Source organism: Nannobrachium achirus, assembly GCF_963921795.1.
Source record: "Nannobrachium achirus genome assembly, chromosome: 17".
In the NCBI taxonomy this organism is placed as follows: domain Eukaryota; kingdom Metazoa; phylum Chordata; class Actinopteri; order Myctophiformes; family Myctophidae; genus Nannobrachium; species Nannobrachium achirus.
Window position 1 is genome coordinate 31,899,404 of NC_137824.1, and position 24,651 is coordinate 31,924,054.

The window sequence follows — 24,651 nt, forward strand, 5'->3', positions numbered from 1 at the left end:
AATAGTGCATAAAATGGCACAGAGGATGTGAGATAAAACATATAAAAATCATTTGATAAATTAAGAACACAGAGACAAGTTTGATGTTGTAAACATGTAACATACAGTATAATACAATATAAAGTAACTTCACTTTCACTACAATAAACCATAAAACGGAAATTAGCTCCTTGTGCCCACTTTAGTGCATTATATGAAGCTATGTGGATTGTACAGTATGTTTAGGGAAGGGTTCATACATTTGTAACAAATGTGAAAATAAAATTAAATAAAAGTACTTGTTTATTGTATGAGGCCAATGGCACTACAGTAGAAGAAGCTGAATAGCATGCATGCTCTACTCTTTTGACCTAACAGAAGCATAATGCACTCTTTTTGATATTTCATACATGAAATGGTCCATATTGCAATACATGACTTGCAGTCCTCTAGCATACAGGAAAGATTCACCTGAACAACTATTTCACCCTTTCAAGTCTTTCTGCTCCATTCTTACACATTGTAGAGCTGCATGGTGCAGGCGCTCAATCTGGGTAGAGGAAATGTACAAGACCACAGCTCTCACAATAAGCCTAAACCTCTGCTTAAACCAGAGAAATTGAAAACCCGCCAGAAGCAAGAATGCTGTCATTAAGATGAATTCTAGTTTAAGGAGAGGTGTTGATGCTCTCAGATATGGGCTTCACAGTCAAAAACCCTCTTCATGTGGCCTACTTATTAAAGACCAGCTGAAATGAAAAATACATTTTTCACACTTTTAGAGCGTACCCGTGGCCATAATGGGTACCTGTAAGCAGATTCAGCTAAACAAACGTTTATGCTGCTGCCTACAACTACGCTTGGAGTTGCAGAGACAGTAACTTGATTCAACACTGCCTTGTTGCAGTAACGAACAAATGAAAGTTGTAGTGTTTAAATCCCGTAGCCTGACTGATTCAGTCAGTGAACAAACCGCCCTCACTGCCCCATCGCCATGATTGGCTGAGAAGCACTGCCCCATCGCTGTGATTGGCTGAGAAGCACCCAGCCCGTTTCACTAGGACACACAACACGATAATGTAGTGAAAAGCCATTTCAGCTGGTCTTTTAAGAATAGCCCATAAGCAGAGTTCCCACCTCAATATGTTCTAAGGTAACGATAAACATGTCAGCCATCCTCAAACAAGCATTACATTGTAATACAAAATAACAGGTCCCATTGACCACAACGTTTTTAAATCCTACAGTGGCTGCTCCCTGACCAGCCTATCATTCCCAACGAACCCTTACTGGCTATACAGTGTATTCAGATACATATTTCAATAAGGTAACATTATGGGTTGCAGACACCAGGACTCACTGCAGAAGAGATTCGATCACAGCTTCTGGCTTCACAGATCTTTTCCTGTTTGGAGATAGGTGATAGGTTTACACAACCCATTTCTCAGAATGGCAGCATACAGTGATAACATCTATGTATCTACTGTCACTTCCGTCACTTCATATTAAAACAAGATAAACAAATATACTTTAACTTTACTGTATACTAAACATATTTCATTGCTTGTCAATGCGTTACTGGAGAAGAACAGAAGCATTTACACATGCAATAACAGCATGTTGCATACTGTAAGTGGTAACAAGTGTGATTAATATTAGAGGTAGTCTAATGTTTTGGATTATCTGACAGATGTTTGCCTTTTATATTGGGAACTGTGGCTATGGACTCTTATAAGGCTTTTTATATTGTTTCACAGTTTGTGTTTTAATAAAAAAAATGTGTTTGTTTGAAAATAGGCGATGCAGAAAAATGTGTAGTTGATATCGGCCTTCCTGTTGTCCAAAATTGGAATTGGTAGCTCTAATTTATCTGTCAAAAGCACACTGTAAAATCATCAGTTTTACTATTATAAAGGTTCAGCAGTAAATTACCTTCGGCCAGTCTTGGGCCGCCCACTCTTGCTGCTTTTAGAGGTCCTGGGTCTCTCTACTTTCATCAGAGACTGTCGCATGCTCTCCTCTGTGTACGCCAGGTACACATGGGACAGATCCACCTCAAATGGCTACAGAGAGGACAAGATGAAGATGAAGGGTTATATGCCAGCCAATTACCAATCACCACAAGGTTAAGACCCTCTTGGGGGAATAACTCCTCGTATCCAGGTCAAGTAACGGTAGGGAATGTGATGTAACATGCTTTATGATTTAGAATTTGGATGTCACACAAAGTAAGACACGTTTTGTTCATCAAACCAAAACAATAGGAGAACTTTATTCAGGGTTCCCACACAACATGGGTGGACTGGGGATGAATCCGTGACCTTCTGATTACCAGACGACCTCTTTAACCACTAAGTTACGGCCGCCCCCAAACACAATACCAAACAACCTCAAACAATGTCAGGCACTCACATCTTTCTCCTTCTTGTCTGGTACTGGGGTCTGTTTTCTCATATTGTTGCCAGTGTATGCTACACATTTCTGAAAGAAAAAAACACCACCATTTAAACACTCTGAGTTTATTACAACATGCTGTCATGTGTGGATTGGATTCAAGAGAACTCACCAGTTGCCATTCTCCAATATCTTCATTCCAGTGCACATAATTCTCGATCATCTCCTGTAGAGGAACACGTGGAAAATATTATGATCATACAAATGCAAATATTGGAAATTAGCATACAAAACATCTGAGCACAAATCCATAACTTCTATAACTAAAGTCTATAACTTTCCATTGTTTTTTAGTGTTAGCCAATCTGCTTTTCTATCTCTTATCTAATTTCTTATTTCCACATTCAAAATAAGAAGTTGATGCATGCGAAAGCAGATACTTCAACTAACATTGAGGAAGGTTTTATTTACCACAATTATGAAAACACTGCATATCGGTTTTCCAACAAGATTGATAAAATGCAAATTGTATAATGCATTCAGAAATTGTTTGGAAATGTGTTACTCATTTCCAGCTTTGTTAAATCAACCATCTTAATTAGCACCAAATGCGTAGATAAATCCATATCTGAAAGTCTTCAGCTAGGGAACTCCCCCTCCTATCATCACCACTGTAAAAATAACTAATGATGCTCTTTTATGTGGTTTATATTTTCAGCAGTTTGTGGTATTGCCACAACATTGTGTTGATTTTAACACATGACATGTTGCCTGAATATCATTTAATGGAGTGAAATAACTCCAGACCATGCTCGACTTTCTCTTGTCTCTTTCTCTTGACTGATGGTGTGGGACATCATTTTTCCTACTTTTTTCACCTGTGTTGTATCAGACAGCTTGTCAGCATCCTGTTACAATAGTGAAAGTTTCCCAATTGAATAAAAATGAAATGAGCTATATATCTGAAAAATTGTGATCAAAGCAGTAGAAGCAGTTACGGTAATTTATTTTAGTTGTCAGTTTCACATCCTATACGAAACGTAGAAAACCAAAATCCCCTCTGAAATGTTAACGAATTGCACCCTTGTTCTGCCAGCAACACAGTGATGAGCAGTGTTAGTCTAGCGGAAAGATGCATGATTTCAATGCATGATAGTTCAGTTGGTGATAGAAGCATGAAATTTGGCACAAATGACCTTCATATGACCCTAATTGATAATCAATCTGGCCACGCAAAATTCCAACATTTTCAAGATGGCCAGCCAGCTTGAAAAATGGCTGCAACTGGACCTACGTTTTGGACAATATCACTTTGCTTGGGCTGTAAATCTTTGATTTTCCTCTCATTTTGATATAAGAGAATGTTCTGGAGGTATTACAACCAGGAAAGTTCAGAAATAATATTAGGTTCCAATATGGCGGCATATTTTCCAATATGGCTGCCGATACATTGCATAAATGTACATCTGCTCATAGTTGATCCACAGTTGGTGATATAACCATGAAATCTGGCACAGATCACGTTTATACTACCCTAATTGATAATCAAACTCTGGCCACGCAAAATTTTTACATTTGCCAAGATGGCCAGACAGTTTGCTGCAACTGGACCTACGTTTTGGACAATATCACTTTGCTTGTGCTGTAAATCTTTGATTTCCCTATCCTTTTGATATATAAGAGAATATGTTCTGGAGGTATTACAACCAGGCAAGTTCAGAAATAATATTAGGTTCCAATATGGTGGCATATTTTCCAATATGGCTGCTGATACATTGCATAAATGTGCATCTACTCATAGTTAATCCACAGTTGGTGATACAACCTTGAAATTTGGCACAGCTGACCTTTATACTACCCTAATTGATAACCAACCTCTGGCCACACAAAATTCCATAATTTTCAAGATGGCCACCAGTTTTCAAAATCGATGCCCAGCCTAATTGACCAGGGCACACTGGTTGACACTATAGCACACTAGTCGCATGGGGTTCGATGTTAGCTATTAGTGAATACATTTTCTAGGTTGCACTTACAAGGAAGCTGACACAAGGATGTTCCTTTATGCAGCCTATGCTGCAAATCATGGAGTGTCAGCTGCCATCATCTGAAGCTCAGATACTGACGTTCATTGTCATGGCAGTTTCAGCCATAGCTGAATGGTTAGGGAGCCCGCCTGGGGAACCAGAGCCCCTGGTTGTCCCAGGTTCGATTCCAGGCCAGGCCAGCAATGTCGATCTGTGTCCCTGAGCAAGACTCTTAACCCCTAATTGCTCAAACGCTCCTTGTGGGCAGCGAATCAGCTGGGTTGGGCTGAATTTCCCTCGCGGGAGGGGTAGGTTAGGTAACCATTATAATTATTATTTCACTTGTTCACTTGGCTTGAAAAATCTGTGGATTGACTTTGGAAGGGGGAAGAACCACAGATAGATCCCAATTCATGAAATTGCATCAGCTATGGGATCAAATTCATCAGGTTCTTTCATAAATTCAGCGAATGCAATACAGTTTAGTCCTTCCATGGACGGTCAGCATGGCAGACATGGAACGTGTTTGAGAAGATATCCTGGGTCTTCACCAAATTAGGTTCAACACCTGTTGCAGTAACTGATGAAGACATGGAAGTCATTGAGGAGTTTGTAGTACTCATGTACGATAGAAGTAGTTCCTACAAGGAAGTGAATGAGGCAAGGCTGCACTTGTCTGCAAGAAAGCAGCAATCATATGACTGTATTCTACCAATACGCTGCTCTGAAAGAACACTGAAAGAGATCTGAATTCCAAGCAGGACATATATGGGGCCTGTCACTCTAATGTAGTCCTGTTTTGCCAAGTCCAATTCATTTGGGATAGCACCAGAGGGACAGAACCTGGCTTCCACAATGGATGGATCTTCCAGCAATGGCCAAATCATGCCAGGAGCTGACGCGATGTCAATGTAAAAAGGAACTTTCTGGACGCTGCAAAAACTTCAAGTCTGGACTAATCTACACACCCCTCTGTGGTTGCAGTTGCTAGCACACAGGCCTGTCACTTTCCCAGCCACCATTATAAATGAAAATGTGTTTATAATGATTTGCCTGATAAAAAAAAGCAAAAATAAATAAATAATAAATACAATACAAAATAAATTAAAAAAAAGTTTTATAAGATCTAAGTGTGTGTATGGTGAGCATATTTAAAAACATGTCAACCTATTTGAACCTATAGGTCATTCTAAAGCTACAGAATCACTTTAAAATGTGCCATAAAGGGATTCCGTGAATGGTAATTTACACAAATATGTGTTACAAGCTCATGTGGATTAACCATAAGCAGTAATTGTCAATTTATTGGCAACCATATATTGGAAAATGTGCCGCCATATTGGAACCTAATGGTATTTTTATCTTACTTGGTAAAAATACCTCCAGAACATAACTCAACTCCAGTCTCATATCAAAATGAGGGGGAAATCAATGATTTACAGCACCAGCAAAGTGATCTAGTCCAAAGCGTAGGCCCAGTTGCAATGCAGCCATTATAAAAACTGGTGGCCATCTCGAAAATGGAGGAATTACGTGTGGCCAGATGTTTATTATCAATTAAGGTAGTCTAAATGTGATCTGTGCCAAATTTCATGCTTGTATCACCAACTGTGGATTAACTATGAGCAGCTGTACATTTCTGTAATGTATCTGCTGCCATATTGGAAAATATGCCGCCATATTGAAACCTAATGTAATTTTTTATCTTGTTTGATTGAAATACCTCTAGAACATTATTCTTAGATTAAAATGAGCTGAGAATCAAAGATTTACAGCCCCAGCAAAGTTATGTAGTCCAAAACGTAGGTCCAGTTGCAGCCATTCTGAAGACTGGCGGCCATCTTGAAAAATGTTGGAATTTTGTGTGGCCAGAGGTTGATTATCAATTAGGGTCATATGAAAGTCATCTGTGCCATATTTCATGCTTCTATCACCAACTGAACTATCATGTCAACTTTCCGCTAGACTATGTTGGGCAAGTTACTTTTAAAAGGTAATTAGTTACTTTAATAGTTACTGCTCTGAAAAAGTAACTAGTTACGTTACTAGTTACTCAATTATAAAAGTTACTAGTTACTATACTTTAAACAAATATATAATAAAAACGATGCATTGTGGGGGGAACAGAGTCAGTTACACATTTTTCTTTTTAGGGGGCAAGACAACTTCCTATCATTGTAGCAATTGTGATTATGAAATGTAGTGGAACAATAATACAAAAGATATGTTTAGAAATGTTGACAGGCTGATATTCATTGTAGCCTTCTTCAAACTGTCATAGTGAGCTGTGCAATATGAAATAAAATAGTAGTCTTTCTGCACTGTGGCACTGATTAGGTTGAGGTGGAAACTGAAAGCATCAAGCATGTTTCATATCTTGCTAGCACTTGCAGTACTGGCATGTCAATCAATCTGTTTGGTTGACTCTGGACATTGGTGACATGCTGTGGCGATATTGGTGGAGTCAATTTTAGTGTCATTTATCTCCACAAAGTTAAAATAATGTTTCCAAGTTGCAAAGCTGCTATTGTCGCGAGCCCTCGCTACTCCAGCATTTGCCAACAGGAGTAGCCAACTCTCCTCTCCTCCCCGCTCTGTCTCTCCTGACCGTGTGTGCTCACTGTGCTGCTGGCCTGCTGCCCCGCTTGGAGTGGACAGCATGTCCGTGGATATTTTTTAAGACCGCCCAAGGTCGTCTCTGATATGTTAACCAATCATCACTCCTCTGCAACGTGTATTGACTCAAGGTTAGTGGGAGAGGAGCCTGTCAGTTCCATGTTCATGTTACTGTGAGAGTTATCACAGACTGTCGGCAGCAGGGAGAAACATTTTGATCAAAGAAAGTGACGAGGTAACAAGCCCCTTTACACCACAGTAACAATAACAGCGCTACTGAACGGGAAAGGTAACGAGTTACGTTATTAGTTACAGAGAAAAGTAGTTTCTTTACGTAACGCCGTTAGAAATAACGCCGTTATTCCCAACACTGATGCTGAGGGAGAGGTCGCCTCAAATTGTTGAAGATGATCCTGTTCAGTGAACTGCATCACAGTTCTTCTGTTCACTTACAAAACTATTATCTTGTTCACAGTCAGCCACTGAGGGAAGGGGGGCCCACCCTCCAGGAAGAGCACAATTGGTCTATTGGCTAATCATAGCTAGTATTTCAGTCCAGTCCAATGAGGAGGGAGGACAGAGAACCGTTTCTTCAGCCAATCTAAATTTGGCAACTGTCTGAGAGCTCACCATAAAACTGAACATATTTTCTCAGGAGGTTATTTGTTTCATTTTGTTCATCCAAAAGAACAAGTAATTGAAATCGTACACAAAACAAACACACCACGCACGCACGCACGAACGCACGCACGCACCTGGTATTCTTGGGGGATGAAGTTGTCTATGATGAGCATCTGGAGCCTCAGTTCTCTGCTCAGCTGTCGAATGTTCTCCAGGAGTCCCTCGATCTCCCGGTGATTCTCCTGCTGTAGATCAGCCATCTGACACACACAACCAAACCAGAGAGAGAGAGAGACGTGTCTTAAAGCGCTGTGGACAAGGTTGACAAAGAATCCCACCACCAACTCCAAGGATTAAACTTAATTTAAACACTCGTTGCAGATGGTTTCATTCAATAAACAATTACACTTTCAGGAACTCTACACGCTTTGTGAACTTTCAGATTGTAACTGTTGTTATGGGAAATAACATCAACTAACAGCTGTTAGTAAACTAGCGAGCCAATGAAAATGTTCATGACCGTTTTCATTCTTATTTTAAAATAGCTAATGGTGTAAACCACTGGCAGGAAGTTTAATGTGGTTTTCACACATCTAGAGACAACAGAGTAGACATTTCACATTTGTGTTACGTAGCTCTGAATAATTTAAAAAAGTAATAAACTGCACTCTGGGTAAAACCGTATTATGTGACCAGCCTTAGCGTTCTTGCTCATACCTCTGATTTAGCTGCCATCAGCATGGTCCAGACCTTCTTCAGCTTCTTGGTTTTCCCCTGTGCTTCCTCCTGAAGGCTGGTGTATTTCTCCTCAATGTCCAGACGCTCTTGCTGAAAGGAAGAAGACATAGAAAGGAATGACTTCTATCTATCTTAACTAGTTGACCAGGATCCCCCATGGCGTTATACTACTGTAGGTCAGCTCCTTTTTCCTCCCCATGTTCAACAAAAAATAGATAAGTTAGTTAGGTGCTAGATAAAAGATTAAGGATGAAAAAGAAAAGATGAAAAACACATCTTAAGCAAATCGTTTTTAAATGTGTTATTTCTTCCGTTATTGATAGACCACAGTGTAGAAAGACAGAAACAGGGAGACAGAGACATAGCAAAGGTCTGTCTAGCTGTCAGGCCTCAGAGCCTTTGTACGCAATAGTTCTTGTCTTCCAAGTGGTACGTTTTGTTTACAGCAGGTTAGCAGTGGACACCTGGTAGATATAATGTGCTGTTCCACTGAGCTTATAATGCATTATGACCAGCACTTAAAAGTAATCAATCAATCAAATGCACTTATAACACCTTAAGGTTAAGATGATGACTCAGTCAGTATCAGTAGTATATATCCAGCTATAAAGTGACATGACAAGCTTCTCTTTAAACACCACATACATACAGTACGTGGAACTTCGGAAGAGGAAACCATTGTGGCTGCTTTAGGAAGTGGTGTGTTGTGCATCTTATGCTTCTAATCAAAGACGATGATTCATGTTGATTAAACATTTTGAAACATGTTGCACACAAACATTAATTATTTTCATGCACTTTCAACCTGGCATACCTATTTTGGGGCATGTTATTATACTGTCTAAAATATATATATATTTTTAAAGTAACTATTTGTCATACAAGAATTGTATAGTGTGTGTATGCATGTATGCATGCCTGCCTGCCTGCCTGCCTGCCTGCCTGCATGCTTGCACGCGTGGAGGGGCTGAGCTTTTGTTAGTTCCAAGGAAAAAAGATTGGGAATCACTGCTCTATTTAATGACAGGTGTGATGTCTTTTTAACTAAATATCAGTAAAATCATCATTAATCGTTGGTCTAGGATTCTCCAAAATCAGGATTGGCATCGGACAGATAAATCTGGCATCAGTCTTTGGGTCACCTCTGTGACTCATTAGTTATTGCTGCATAAAGCAACATCATTTATTTTAAATTTTTTGAATAAGAATTTGAAGGTTTCCTGGGGGGGTTCCTTTAGGGGGGGGGGGTCTAAGTTGAATCATACGAGTCTGTAACTAAATGAATTTGGTTCCATTTGTACACTGCCAGAGTTAAGGGGTGACCATGAAACGTCAAAGTATGAGAAACACTGCTTTAGAGCAACGTTCAGCCTCTCACTTCCTTCTCCTCCAGTTCATTCAGCCTCTCACCTCCTTCTCCTCCAGTTCGATGCGAAGCTGCTCGGCTCTCCTGCGCCGCTCCTCTAGCTCACTGTTGGACTCCTGCAGGAGCTTCTCCTGCTCCTCGGCCTTGGCCAGGAGGTCCACGCCTCCCACGATCACCTTCTTCTCCAGAGCCGACAACTTCTCCAACAGGAGGTGGTGCTCCTGTCTGCGAGACACAGACAGACAGACAGACACACAGACAGTCAGTAAGACAGAAAGACCGAAATTGGGGGTGCACAGAGTCACGTTAAATGATTCCTTAATTTGTAGTCACGTGAACATGGTTTGTAGTGATTTGAACATCATTTGTTGTGATTTGAACATGTTTTTTTTTTCTTTGTAGTGATTTGAAGTCGTTTCAACATGATAGTGATTTGAAGAAGCGCCGTAGTGATTTGAACAGGATTCGTAGTGATTTGAACATGACGTTTCTCACTGGGCTTTGAGCAGATCTTTCTCTCTCTTCTCCAGCTCGGCTCGGGCCTTGTTCCTCTCCTCTTCCTCCATGTCCAGCTTGGCCTCCAGCACTTTCCTCTCCTCGTCGATCTTCGCCTGCATCTCCACCATCTTGTCTGCGGAGACCTTCTTCTTGCCTTCGGAGAGCAGACATTCAATATGTTTTAATGTCATCCTCAATCTATAGCCAGTTGCTAAGCAGTTACTTAGTTGTGGGCAACATTTTAACCACTTAAACCCTATATAATTAGTTCACCGGAGTCCCAAAGGGTTCTATATTAGGCCCCCTTCCGTTTTCACTCAAAATATCTTCCATTTCCACTGTTCGTCGTATGATGGAGTATAATAGGGCTGAAGTGACAAAATGTTCAATCTAATGTGAACTAAAATGTCTTGAAAATGACTTTATCCTCATTGATTGCAATTCCAATAAATAAACAAATTTAACATTTTAACTAACTATATAACTCACTAACTTATTAGTGTGAAATTAAATCGATTGCAGGGGGTAAAAATGTATTTCTTTTTCAGAAATCCATTAATTCTATGTTGGGTCATGATCACTATGAAGTAATGAAGACGATGGAAGACAAAAAGACAGTAAACAACACTGATCAAAGGCCTGTCTGTTGACCTTTGTGGACTGTGCCCCTCCTATTATCACTCTACACTTAATATCTTTGCCAAAATATTCAATCTATAAGCTCCCATTGTGATACACTGCAACACGTTGTGAGCTTTTAGATATATTTTCATAAAAATGTTCACCACAGAATAGGTAAACAAGGGTTCAAGTGGTTAAAGACCAGCTGAAATGGCTTTTTGTGTCCATATTGTGACAAAACTCCAAGTGAACGGGGGGCTGGGTGTGTCTAGCTCAGGTTTCCAACCTGCATACAGCATATATTTGTCCCCTCAGGCTATTGGGTCTAAACTTCGATCGCGATCAAATGCTGTGTACTGCAACAGTGCTGAATCAAGTTTAATTCTGTTCAAATCGATTTTGTGAATTAATCGTCCGCGATGTAATCACGCAGTATGTTTTTGTTTGACAAAAAAAAATAAGATTGGACTTTTGAAAACAATACACGGAAATTGAATTTTGTAAACCATGCTCTAATAGAGTGAAAAACCTATTTTTCATTTGAGCTGGTCTTTAAGGGTGATACGTTGGGTAGGAGCAGTGTAGAGGTGTCATGTCTACTCTACAGTACATTACAGTCAGGAGCACCAACCTCTTTCTTCTGGAATAAAGAGAGTATGGCAAGTCAAACAGGCAGCATTTTGCACCCAGAGAAAGAGAAAGAAAGAGAGAGAGAGACAAGGTGTAACACATTACAGAATGACCTTGAAAGTCTTACTGCCTCTACCAAAATGATCATGAAGAAAAGACATACAGTATGACAATTAAGTAAAAAGGCCCACATAAAGGTAGAGCAACAAGACAAAAGAGCATAAAGGAGACAGATGGTGAAGGGGCAATGTGACAATGCAAACATGATGCACAAGGGGACATGTACTGTATGTGCGTGGAACCAAGCCTATCAAAAAAGGTCTTGAACCCTGAGTGACCTTATGTCACTAAGAAACGTGACATCAGTCGTCACATCTAAAATACCACTTATTAACTTACTATTTTCCATGTAGCTAGGAATCAAAGGATTATGGGTAGCAGGGGAACTCCTGACTGTGGTGCATCTTTTAAAGTCTTCCAATAAACTCAGCTTTAGACGTGTTAGTGATAATTATCTGGAGAAAAGGTGGCTGAGTCATAACAAGATAGAGGCAGGCTCAACTTAATTAGCTCATTAGAGATCATATCAGTTTAGACACTCACAACACAACCCATCACTGAGGGGGAATTTATTTGTAAGGCATGATGCAACTCTAAAGCATCACCCAGTTAGGGGTGCAACAAGTTAACATTTAATGTTATTATTATGATTTTTGTAATGATTTATATAATATATATCAAGCATCTATACTGGAGCAATTGGTGGCAAACCTAAACCAGAATGTTTAGCTACATATTCTCACAAACACCTCTTACAAACATAGCCACCACGTCGAACAAACGTGAAAATTTACAACTGTCCACATTTTAAACATGCCACTCTTTGAACCGCATTTATTTCAATTTAACAACATCTCGCCTCACGCAGAGCAGCCAGTCCTGACATAGTATTCTGAACATTCTGGCCAGTGCTGAAACGTCAAAATGATCATCAGGGTATCAAGTTACAGAGGGAGGGAGGGGGAGGGGGAGGGAGGGGGGAGAGGAGCTGAGCAGAGTAGAGTATCGAATTACAACAGAGGGGGGTGTGTGTGTGTGTGTGTGTGTGTGTGTGTGCGCGTGCGTGCATGCGTGCATGCATGCGTGCGTGCGTGCGCGTGTGTGTGTGTGCGCAAGCGTTTTTTTTCCCCCCCAATTTTTTTTTTTCAAATTTTTTTTTTTCAAAACATTTTTTTTTTCAAAGATTTCTTTTTTTTTCAAAAAAAAATTTTTTTCTCAAAAAACTTTTTTTTCTCAAAAAACTTTTTTTTCTCAAAACCCATATTTGGCCATTACACACACCACACTGCCGCAACATGGCGGTGAAGGCCGCGCAGCGGCCTGAACTCAACTTCTAGTTGTATACAATAGCAGAAATTACAGATCTACAATGTATAGCATCGCAACATGTTGTGCACTTCCCTTTTAGTTCGGAAATGTTCTCTATATGCGACACCAGTGCATAATATAATATATAGTATGATCAAACTAATCGATTTAGTTGACCATAAAAATAAGTCCTAATATTATTTGCGTAGATTAATTGACGTATACAAAATGGATTACAAAAAAAACACGTCTGAATTATTCAATAAACCAAAAAGGTTATCTATAAAATACTCGCAAACAAAATAATCAATAGTTGCAGCCCTACTTTTTTAAAGTGACATGGATACTTGCTCTTAAATCCTCTTCCTGATGGAGATGGCCATTTGGACATTAGACTTGCAATTATCCACCGTTAACCGCAGTGTGCAACATTTATACAAATTAAGATGGGGAAACGCCTCTTGCTGTGCTGTTTTTCTCCATAGCATTTTTGACAAGACATGCTGTGTTCAATGGCGATTACCTACAAAACGCACGGGCCTGATGGAATCAGATCTGCAAGCTCCAAATGCGAAGCACTGAGGGCTTGTAGATGTGCTTTTCGCAGAATGTTTGCCTATTATGACCATGCTCATAAAGGGGACGCTATCATCATGTGGTTAAACGTGTACCCGCCCCATCCACGTGTCCTCACCTCTTCTTCTCCTGCGTCCTTCTCCTTCATCGTCTCCTTCGTCCATCTCCTCTGATCCACTGGCTTCAGAGCCCGAGATCTCCTCACCTGTGAAAGCACTGCATTACTTCACGTGTGTGATCATTTCTGTAGCATATCCTCATCCAAACAGTGTGTGTTACATTCATCCATTCACACACACCACCACTGAGACACTGTGTGTATACAGTACAGTACAAATCTGTACATTTCCTAGTGGGGTGGTAAATGCTGTACACGTGTTTAGCGATTTATCAACATAGAAATTCTACCTTCCTGTAGCTTCTTCTTCAGCTCCTCTATCTCCTTCTGGAACTGTCTGAGCAGGGCGTCCTTGGGGTCTTCATTGATCCTGGCTTTGTTCTTGATGTTCTTGGCACGGTTGGCGTAGCGCAGCGTGCTGATAGTCTCATCGTAGTTGTAGTCTGCCGGACCGATGTTTGCACACTGCAGGGGACACACATGTCAGCTCATACTCATTGTTTTTACCACTTTCAACCTCCCATTTTGGACATGTCATGTTAAAAAAGAATGCATGTTCTCCCCGTGTCTCCTAGGGTTGATGCCCTCACAAAAACATGCACGTAAACCTGGTCTCAATAATGCCTCCCCCTGGCCAGCCGGGGCGCCTGATGGAGGGGAAAGGAACTGGTTGGAATAACGTGTTCCTTCCACGCGCTACGTCCAAACCAGGGAAATCTCCACTGTCAGGTGAAAAGAAGCAACTTGGACTCCTCATGCATAGAAGGAAGCATGAGGTCAGTCCGTTGTCTCCCCAGGCGTGGCAGAGGGAGTGCAGAGCCCAGGTTTACATAGGCAATTAGCACTGGGTGAAAAAATGGGTTACAAAATTGTGGGATAAAAATTTATATAAAAAAAAAAAAAAAGAATGATTTACTGCCACGAATAAAAATCGACTTTCGACGATTTTCTTACCTTTTAACTAATTTACTGCGTATGACAAGTTGGACGAGTTATATAAATGCGTCCCTTCTGCCTATGACGTGTATGACGAGTCATAAATATGCTGTAATCGCTATAAAAATATTAAAATATGATCGCCGATCCGCCATGTTTTTTCCGGCTATAGAGTCCGGAGAGTCCGTGTGAACCGGAAACGGAAGTCCCAGACTGGATCAGGGGGCGGGACAACCAATCCCCTGTATCCTGTCTCCGAGCGCATTCACTTCCATGTTACGCAATAACCACGTGGCATGCAAACTGTTTCGCTATGGAAAATGGAGGGCTGTTGTTTTTTGTCGCTTACCATGAGTGGATACTAGAGCGAACACGATCGATGAACCATCGCGCATGAGATGCGCGCACGTGCCCACGTTAAAGGTAGGCAAAATCCTGGCGTTGTGGAACATTAGAAGGGTTTTAAAATAGCAGTTAATTAGTTAACGTGGTCGCGTACGTGTCCATAGTCCACGATGGTGCACAGATCATGCACGATGCGTGTGCACGCCAGTCGCCATTCGCGAACACAAAAAATGCATGTGAATCCGAGCTACCGTTCTCGAGTTAGTAACAAATAGACAGAAACGGCTTGTTCCAGCCAAACAAATCGCTTCCGGTTCCCGGGTTACTGGCACAGAACGGAAGCACTACCTCTAGGTAGTAACCCCGGAGCAGCGAGCCGATTTTGGATTATTTTTATTTATCAAATTAAATTCTCGGGTTTCTCAGGGAAGCGGCCTGGACCAACGGCTTTTTCTCTGGATTCTTGGGTTGGGGCAGTAAATGAGATAAATTGTATACGAAAAATGATAATAATCTAAAAGCTCACAATTAGATGATGTCTTTCTTTTCTTTTTTGTTTCACATTAACCTACTTTCAACCTAGCTTCCCTAATTTGGGCATGTCATTATAGACAAAAATCTTTACGGCTTTAAATAGTTTTAAGTGGTTTAAATGACCCAGGAAGTGTGGTGGACATTTTGCTTTCAATACATTGGTCTAGGGTGTTATTTTTGTGATTTCCATTAAAGCAGCGTGTGTGTGTACCATCATGGTCTTGGAGTTTCCGCCCAGCGAGTCCTGCAGCAGACGGGTGAGTTTGGAGTTCCTGTAGGGGACGTGGGTGCTTTTGCCGTCCACAAGAGCAGAGATGACGTTGCCCAGGGTGGACAGGGACAGGTTGATCTTGGTGGCTTCCTTCAAACGCTGCCCTGTGGCGCCCGTCTTCCCCTGCCTCTCAGAGCCCTGGGGGGAGGGGGGGGAGGGGGTGGCAGTGAGATGGAACAGCCCTGATAACGTAATGGTTCTCTGCCTCCGTGTGACAGCGCTGCTACCAGGAAGGAAGAACGGTGCTGATAATATCGTCACCGTCGGTTGGAAACCTTGTACGTTCAAAATTGTGACTTTTCAGGGGGAAAAAAAGGTTTTCTCCAATAGATCCAATGGTGTTAATCTTAGCGTTCATATTCTGGAGCGAATAATAGCTGATCTATTAAGCTTACAATGCATCATCAAGTCTTGTGAGCTTAATAAATTGGCTATTTAATTTAGATATTTAGCTTAAAGTGAAAACAGGAAGGGCCAAGTATAGAGCCCTGGGGGAGACCTGGGTTTACTACCCACCAGTGACGATGTGTTCTCCTGTATGAGTGTGACCAGACCACACCGTTTCCTCCTGCGTGAGTGAGACCACACTTTTCAAAGGAAATGAGAAAAACTCTGTCTACTGAGAAAATGAATAGTGGGTTACAAAACTCACCGCAAGATCAACCAGATGTAGTTTGCCCATGCGAACATGTTGGTTTCCATCCACGCCTTTCTCACTGCACTCGATGGTGATGGTGAAGATAGCATGCGAGCGGGAACTGTGCTCATTCATATTGGTGGCACCAACCGACCCTAATTGTAGATGACGGACACGCATTAATGGTTTTAAAGAGGTCATCATACAGTTTATACGGGTGCAAAGGTTATTCGAATAAAATAAAAAATGATCAAATACATTTTCAAAAACAGCGCAAATATTTGCAAGCTCACAACGCGCTGAATCGACTGTTTTTGTGCGACATCATAGGGCTTAAGTGATTAATCAGACTAATTGATGTATAATGTATTTAATTTATTTTTTGATGATTGATTAGTTGTGGATAAAAAAGTGCTGCAAGATTAGGGTGTAGGTTTGGAGGTATGGGGGTGCCATACCGTTGGCTGCTTTGAAACCCAGTTTTGTACTAATAGGATATGGACTTGTGCTAGTGACCTTATGTAGCTTCCAATGCTTTGCTTTGTTTGCAGTGCATACAATATTACCCGCACTTCAGTTTAAAGGCTTGATCAGACAGAGGTCACACCATGAAATGTCATGAAATGATGGTGCAAAATCTTACATTATTTTGTATTAGATTTGGTATTAAATTACATTACATCAGTGTTGTACCCGAACGTGTTCTGTTCAATGAACAATCGTTCATGAACATGTTCATATTTTGGGCGAACGTGAATTGAGCGTTCTTCGTTTCCGCTTGATGAACGCTATTGTCGAACGCATTCATTCTGGCGTCCATGAACAGTGCTAATCGGCTCGTTCGTGCGGGTCTGTCCTCACATCTTTCTTTTCTTTCACATGCCCCATATCACCTGGCTGCAGCCTCGCAAACCTCACAAAAGTTGATATGTGAGCGCTGCGGTGCTGTCTGCCTGGGTGAACTAATGAACTAGTTCATTTTAGAAGTTTTGAACTTTAACTTGAACTAGTTCATTTTGAGAGTGAACTTTCCCAACACTGCATTACATTACATTAAAGTTCATTTGGATTATTTTGTGGTCTGAGTGCAGACGTGCTGCTTACGGTTTTTGTGCCCCAACGTCATGATCCTGTCCATGTCGTCAGCGTTGTTGACGACATAACCCGAGAGGTCTTTGATGTAGACGCCAACGTCGGGTCTCTCTTTCACCTACAACACACAAATTGGGTCACAGTCACACATCAAACTCCACCACAACTACATTATGCAAAGCTGTCAGGCCCACCACAACAAACGCCTACGTAAAATCACAAGGGACTCAAATAGCAGTGCTCTGAGGTGTAGCACAGCACTGTCATCTTCCTCTCACCTCCAGCCTCTGCATTTGGTCCTTCCCCAACAAATCACGAACTTCCTCATTGTAGATCTCCAAATATGACACACGAACCAAAAACCTGTGGCAATGAGAGAGAGGGGTAGAGAACAGTGAAACATTTCTGGGGTCCCTGTTGGTCATTAAGGTGCCGGCCACACAAAGCTGGATATTTCAGCCGCAAAACTGGATACTTTTGAAACCGGATAAATAAGTGAAGATATTGAAAGATATCCGATTCACTGGATCCGTGTAGGCATGGATATCTCTGAAGACTTTACTGTGTGTGTGCTTGTCCCCCTAGTGGAGTTCTGGGGACTCAAATTATTTTAGACGTAGATATCTTTGTCGTGTGGACCTAGATATTTTCTATGTGGATATCTGACAATCTGGGATATATGAAATATCCAGATTCGTCTGGCCAAGGCCTAAATGCAAAAATATCCAACATAAATAAATGATAAGCGGAAATAGACGATGTACAAGCTCACAATGTGTCGATGCATTGTGAGCTTGTAGATCGGCTATTTTCGCTGCACGAAAATAGCAGAGAGAGAGAAGTAGATAAGATAACAGTGAAACAGAGAGAGGAGTAGATAACAGTGAAACACTCAATCTGGCCTCAATCTGGCGTCCCTGTTTTTAGGGTGTGTCAGCAAATAGATCGGCTATTTTCGCTGCACGACACCTTCATACAGAAGTAGAACTGTAAGCGGCATAATGGGTCATATTTACAGTATAGTCTTTTTGCATGTGTGACATATTTCTGCTGCCTGATCGTGCTAAGAGTGCCGTGTCATGCTACTCATCAAATGAGATGAAGTACAGTATCTGTAACAGGGATTGTGTTAGAGGAAACACCATTAATAACATAATAATTGATAAGTACATCCAACACAAAACCAATCAAATAAATGTTTTTGTAACAGAATAATTCGGTTTAGTGAAGTGACATCTAAAACATATTTGTGGTGTTAACTTGTGTCCAGTGAGTACTATTTAACATCATTTTGTAATTCTTATTTTGCCTTAATTTTATGCCGTAGATGAATCATCATCCTGGTTAACTTAATAATAATAATAAAAAGATTGAACAATTGTTCATGAAATATGAAACAAATCAGCCGTGATCGTTCGTGTGGTTGGTTGCTGCCTGTGCTCTTACCGAGTGTCACCTTCAGCCTTGGCAATGTGACCAAAGACATGAGCAAAGGAGTTGGGGATTATCCCTCTGAGCTCTGGCACTGCCCTCACACCCTCCATGGTGAAGGTTTTCCCTGTGCCAGTCTGCCCATACGCAAAGATGGTGCCTGGAATGAAATAACAGTGCCCAGCATTGATGATCAAGTCACACAAATGAGTTACAGATGGGTATCATTAACAATCATTATCATTATCTAGATACAAATAATGTATGTTTATTTTAATTATCAATCAATCAACTGTGTGCCGGATTGGATCAAGTAGTATACTTTCTAGCTTCCTATTTATCGGTTTCAACTTTCAACAATAAAATGCATTATTAAGGTTTAAAAAATACATATAATTGTTTATTTATATTAATGTCTTATCATTAAAGTCTTAGTGTCAGTTACATAGGGGCCCACTTGCAATATACTCACAACCCACCAGTGATTCGGTTAGGAATCACTGGCTAAAGGGAATTTGTTCAAGAGATGAGGTGATTCAGTGGTGAGGCAGATTCCACTGCAAATCGTTTATTAATCATGAAAATGCTCAGTGACTCAATTATGTCGTCTTTGTCAGGTGGAAACAGCGTATGTCCAAAACAACCCACCATTTGATGAGATTTAGCCTCTCTGACCCAAAAGTTAGAATATTTTGTTGTCGTTGGATAAGATTTTGTGAACAATTCCATCCATGGATGTGTGGTAAAAGTACCCGAGGGGGCTTTGGAATAGCGGCACTGGCGTTACTTATAAGACAGACAAACACACTTGGAATGGGAAATAGTGGGGAAAAGTCTTCATCCCATTCTGTATGGATGTGGTAGGTTTTCGGGTTCTTTGTAATGCTAATGGCTCTTTAGAACAAAGCATTGCATTGGGGGTTTGCTTTGCCATAAAGTCACCTTAATTCAAGTGACAGATGCCAAAAAGAGGGGGTTTGTGATTTTTGTTTATACATTTTACATTATAATGATATATTTTTAGGGGCATGTATTGTGGTCTACCTAGTACCTGCACAGCCTTTGTGATCTACTGGTACTTACGATCTACCTTTTGGGCACCCCTGGCGTAAACCTCTTGTAAATTAAGTAATACAGATGTTTAACAATAATTTAACTCTTGAGAGCGTAAAACGAAACCAAATGGACCCGTAGGTTTCATTTTACACTCTCAAGAGTTAAATATCCAAAAGGGTCCATTTGGTTAACAACTCTCCATCATGTAGCTGGGGACCACCAGAAAACCCCTCAAGGACCACTGGTTAAAAATTAATATGAAGATAGGAGGTTTCTGCAGCGATATGATACAGCAAACGAACGCACCGTTGTAACCCTCTAACACAGAGTCCACGATGGGCCGGGCGGTCAGGTTGTAAACGTCCAGCTGGTTGCTGTCGGGTCCAAACACTGTGTCGAATGTAAACGTCTTGGGAGGTTCGTGAGGCGTCTCCAGCTTGTTGACCGTTATGGTGCCTCGGATCTCGTCCACGCTGACGGCCAGCTTGTGGCCCTGAGTCTTCTCCTTCTGGTTGAGTGGACGACATCGCACCACCACCTTGACATTGTCACTCACCTCTGGCTTATCGTGTTTATTGCCCTGGGAAATAAATATGGACAATGACAACGTTGTTATTATTTGTTGTTTATATGTATGTGTGACGGAGAGAGTCGCAGCCCCAGCCTTGAAGCCTCAAAAGTCTAGTATCTCCCCTAATTCGATCTAGTGGTTAAGATATTGGACTTTCGCATGGGAGACCCGGGTTCGAAGCCGGGTGGGGAGGTTCGGAACACCTCCGTTACGTCCAGGCACCTAGACTCTGTGTTGCCTGACAGTGTGACACAGGTTCGAGTCCTGATCCCCACGCCCTTTGCTGCATCATGTCACTCCCCATCTCTCTCCCCAGCCTACTGTCTGTCTATCCCTATCAATAAAGACATAAAAGCCTAAAACTAAAATACCGGTATATATGTATGTATAGCGCTTTTCAAGCATGAATTGCCTTGTAAACGGTTTACGATCTTAAACCATGGACAAAAATCATACATGACACAATAAAGATAACAGAGATACCACATGAAATATGAATCAACAACTGGCAACAAATATTATTTTATTACACCTTATTACACACAAGGGTTACACGATTCCATCCCAACCCACTGGCAGGGATGTTATTGGATAGCATTAAAATAAAAGCTCCACTTGAGCTGCTAACGTCACCTATGGCTATGGGTGACGTTAGCAGCTCTGTGTTTGAGTCGGATCTCTTGCACAATAGATCATTTAATTAGCTCAATACCTCACGTTTAATATCATCGTGTCAAATGGCATTTAAGAGAAATGTCGTTTTATGTCAGTTAGGATGTAGCATTGACTGTTGCTTAGCCAGGTTAGCATCACATCATCATCACATCAGAATAAGGGAGGAACCCCTAGTAACAAAACACAACACAGAGGAGGGGCGACCTACCGGCATGTTGAAAACAGGGCAACTGTCGTCTTATTGTTCGTCGGGGAACAATAGAAGGGTCGTGATGGTCCCGGTGGTTGTTGTTTTTCTTATTTGTAATTATTTGATCATTTGATGTTTAAATGCCGACACAGAAGAGGAGCCCCCATAGCATCGATCTCAGGCTCAGTCGTCAGTCTGCGCATGCGCGATGGATGGATGGTGGTGATTCTACGTCCCATAGCCCAGAGGGTGCTGTGGTTGTTGCCAGGCAACTGACAGCAGGGTAGGTTAGGGCCAATCTTTTTAATATTTTATAGAACTAGAGGTTCGCGGTCCTTCGGGCCGCTCACATCTAGAGTCCACGCCCGCTTCTTTACTAGAAAACTTGTTTTTTGGAGAAAAAAAAAGTTTAAAAAAAATAAAAATAAAAATAAAATAAAAAGTTAAAGTAAAAAATAAATAAAAAAAAAATAAATAAAAAAATAAATAAAACATTTTTTTTGGGGGGGGAACTATTGTGGCGGAACTATTGTGGCGCAGCGCACGTTTCCGGTCGGACATATTTGACCGCCGGACGCACTTCCGGTTAGGAACTCTGTGTGCCACGTGATCAGTCCTAGCCAACCTCCCTCTGTTGTAATTCGATACACTGCTCCGCTCAGCTCCACTTCTCTCTCTCTCTCGCTTGCCCGCCCCCCCTCCCCTGTTGCCTCCTCTCTCTCGTGCTTAGCGAATGAGCGGACAGCATAGGGTTATTCTCTCTCTCTCTGTACACGCGCGCAGAGGGGTCTGAGGTGGACATGTCGTGCCGTTACTGCACTGTGCCTATGCATGCCTATGTGGGCGGCTATGTGGGCGCGGCTCTTAAAGGAATGTAATAATAGATATTTAAAAGGTCCATTTGGTTTAATTTGTACCCTCCCAGTTTCATTAGTTTCAACTATGAATAATTTAGCTGGGGACCCCCTGCAACCCCCTCAAGGACCCCTGGGGGTCCCTTAAAGGTTCGGGTCCCCATCCGGAATCAATGGGGTAAATTTACAATAATCATATTTTTGTCTTGTGACAAGTACAAAGAAATATTATTGAACTCAAGTCTCCATGGAGTGAGTAATCAATAGAAAAAGTCATTTTGGGGGTGAACTACTGCTTTAAGTTACGAGTCCCCAGGTTAAAATCCAGTGGAGTAGACAACATAGGAAATCATGACAAATATCACACACAACAATAATTTGATATGATGATGCAGAACACACTTAGGATATTTAGAGTTGACGATATTTGTCCAAATGTATACAAATCAAAGATTTTGTACATATTAGGCTAGACTACATCAAGTACAATGCGAAGTCTAGTTGACATATCTTCTGAAGTTCTGCTTCTTTGATTATTTAACACAGCTAAAGATACAATTGTTCAATTGTCCTTTAACTTTATTTCTATTAAATGTTTTGCCTCATTACATCCAGGTTCATTACTTGTTTGCTTTTTAAATATTGTGTTATATATTGTAGTGATGCACAATCTTTGTTTCCCACCAACATTTCACTGCTTGTACCAGTGGCAAAGAAACTTCATTCTTGGAACCTGTCAACCAACTTGAGATCGTTACCTGGCAACCAACACTCCAATCACAGCGTGGCTGTTCCTTCTGGCAGGAGGAGAGAGAGCGACATCCTTGCAGAACTACAGCAGCTTGTTGGGTATCAGATTGCATCCATAAACATGATACACTTATGGATAATTGATTAGCAATGCTCATGACAAAATGGGTATTGAACAAACAATGTGGTGGAATAAATACCTCCCGAATTTTAGGCTTATGACAGAATTTATGAATTGATGTGAAGCAGTGGTTCAGAATATATTGTCACTGTGTCCTACCGACTCACCTGTGAGGACTGAGGAGCCCCCACCGGGAGGAAGTAGAGCCTTCGTCCTACTCCTCTTGCCCAACAGTCCCTGCTGACAGTTGCCGCCCCAGCCCAACCCGTAGGAATACATCACACAGCTTCCCTCCAACAAACATAGGCCAGCTGTGTTCATATACTGTATACAGCAGACGCTCCACAAAGCCGGCCGGATGCACCAGGGTGGATTCAATCCCACAACTTCTGCGGTGGTGGGCAGCCACTTTACCACAGTATGTTACGGAAGCATTATTACAACACAAGAAAATATTATTACTCATGTAATTCAATTTATTAGATACACGTCTCCTTTTGTGGGCTTTTACAAAGGCACTCAACAGTGTGTAACACGGGTATTCAAAAGGGAACAGTGGGGTTTTTGTGTGTACAATTCTCATGAAATAGTACACGTGTAACATGCATGCACATTCATTGGAACACACACACACACGCACACGCACACGCACACACACACACACACACAATAGGTCATACAGTCAAATGCACTCAAAATCACAAGAACACGCGTCTTTCAGGGTTGACGTTTGGCAGCACTGACCTACAGTATGTAACAACATAATCTAAGCCAACTGCTGTACAGCAGGTTGGTCAAGTCATTTGGCATTTGTCTGAACAGAGAACACAGAAACGTTCTATATACGGTCACAGTCGGTCGGAAACCTTGTATGTCCAAAACTGTTGTTTTTAGGATATGGTCAAAAAGAACCAGAGTTCCAATGCATCAAATGTAGTAATCATTTAATCACAAACTCTTAATACTTTTCATTGGTTAAATGTTTAGAAAACCCACAGACCGCTTTCACAGTGTACACATGGAACCAAATGGTTCCATTTGTACACTTTCAAAGTTCAAATTTCAAAGTTTGAGAACCATTGGTAAAGGTTAAGAACCGTTGAGTGTTATTCTTTTGTTATAATTTGTGTCAAAAAGCTCTGTAATCGTCGCTATCCACGGCTTTCCAACGCCCCATAGTGCATTGCGCAGATGTTGTACCGAGCTTCCGGCGCCGCAGCCGAGTATGATTTACAAGCTCACAACTTAAACTGGAAGTGTGGTCCAAATAATCTCCAGTAAACTCCCACGGAAAGAGGTGGATAGATAGAGTGTTTGTTCAGTAACAGGGGTCTCTTTAGTTCTCGCATAGCCAGTCCCTTCACAGCTCTGCCTACTCTTCTCAGGTGGAGTAGGTGTCTGGCAATGCGAGACTAGGGTCTCCCTTTCTCTCCAGCTCTTTAGTAAACAGACAATGCATTCTCAGGTCGGGACACCAATTTTATCCAATCGGGAGAGAGAACTCATACAGGATACAGGATAAATACGTGAAATTGGACACAATGTCACAAATAAATGAGCTGACAAAATTGGAACTGGAACTCTATAAAAGTTAAGCTGATGAATGGGCACTCTCTTCTGACTGGCTGAAATTGGC

The 24,651-nt window shown here is 41.3% G+C and overlaps 1 protein-coding gene across 1 annotated transcript; it reads right to left on the reverse strand.

Annotated features, from left to right (window-relative positions):
* Positions 1-21,449, reverse strand: kif3a (kinesin family member 3A). Its single transcript, XM_080746352.1, has 17 exons — positions 21,309-21,449; positions 20,161-20,434; positions 18,814-18,958; positions 17,646-17,730; positions 17,380-17,485; positions 16,291-16,430; positions 15,579-15,776; positions 13,843-14,017; positions 13,553-13,639; positions 10,237-10,393; positions 9,786-9,966; positions 8,355-8,465; positions 7,772-7,897; positions 2,546-2,599; positions 2,392-2,460; positions 1,912-2,042; positions 1-1,384 (listed from the first exon to the last, which is right to left on the reverse strand). The coding sequence occupies exons 1-17, from the start codon at positions 21,312-21,314 to the stop codon at positions 1,336-1,338; spliced, it is 2,094 nt and encodes a 697-aa protein (XP_080602478.1). The 5' UTR covers positions 21,315-21,449; the 3' UTR covers positions 1-1,335.
* Positions 21,450-24,651: the final 3,202 nt, after the last annotated feature.

Coding starts and splice junctions, on each gene's coding strand:
- kif3a (XM_080746352.1), bottom strand. Junction 17,731..18,813: donor AAGGCTGAAGGTGACACTCG/GTAAGAGCACAG, acceptor TCATTGCCACAG/GTTTTTGGTTCGTGTGTCAT. Junction 16,431..17,379: donor GACGTTGGGGCACAAAAACC/GTAAGCAGCACG, acceptor ATCTACAATTAG/GGTCGGTTGGTGCCACCAAT.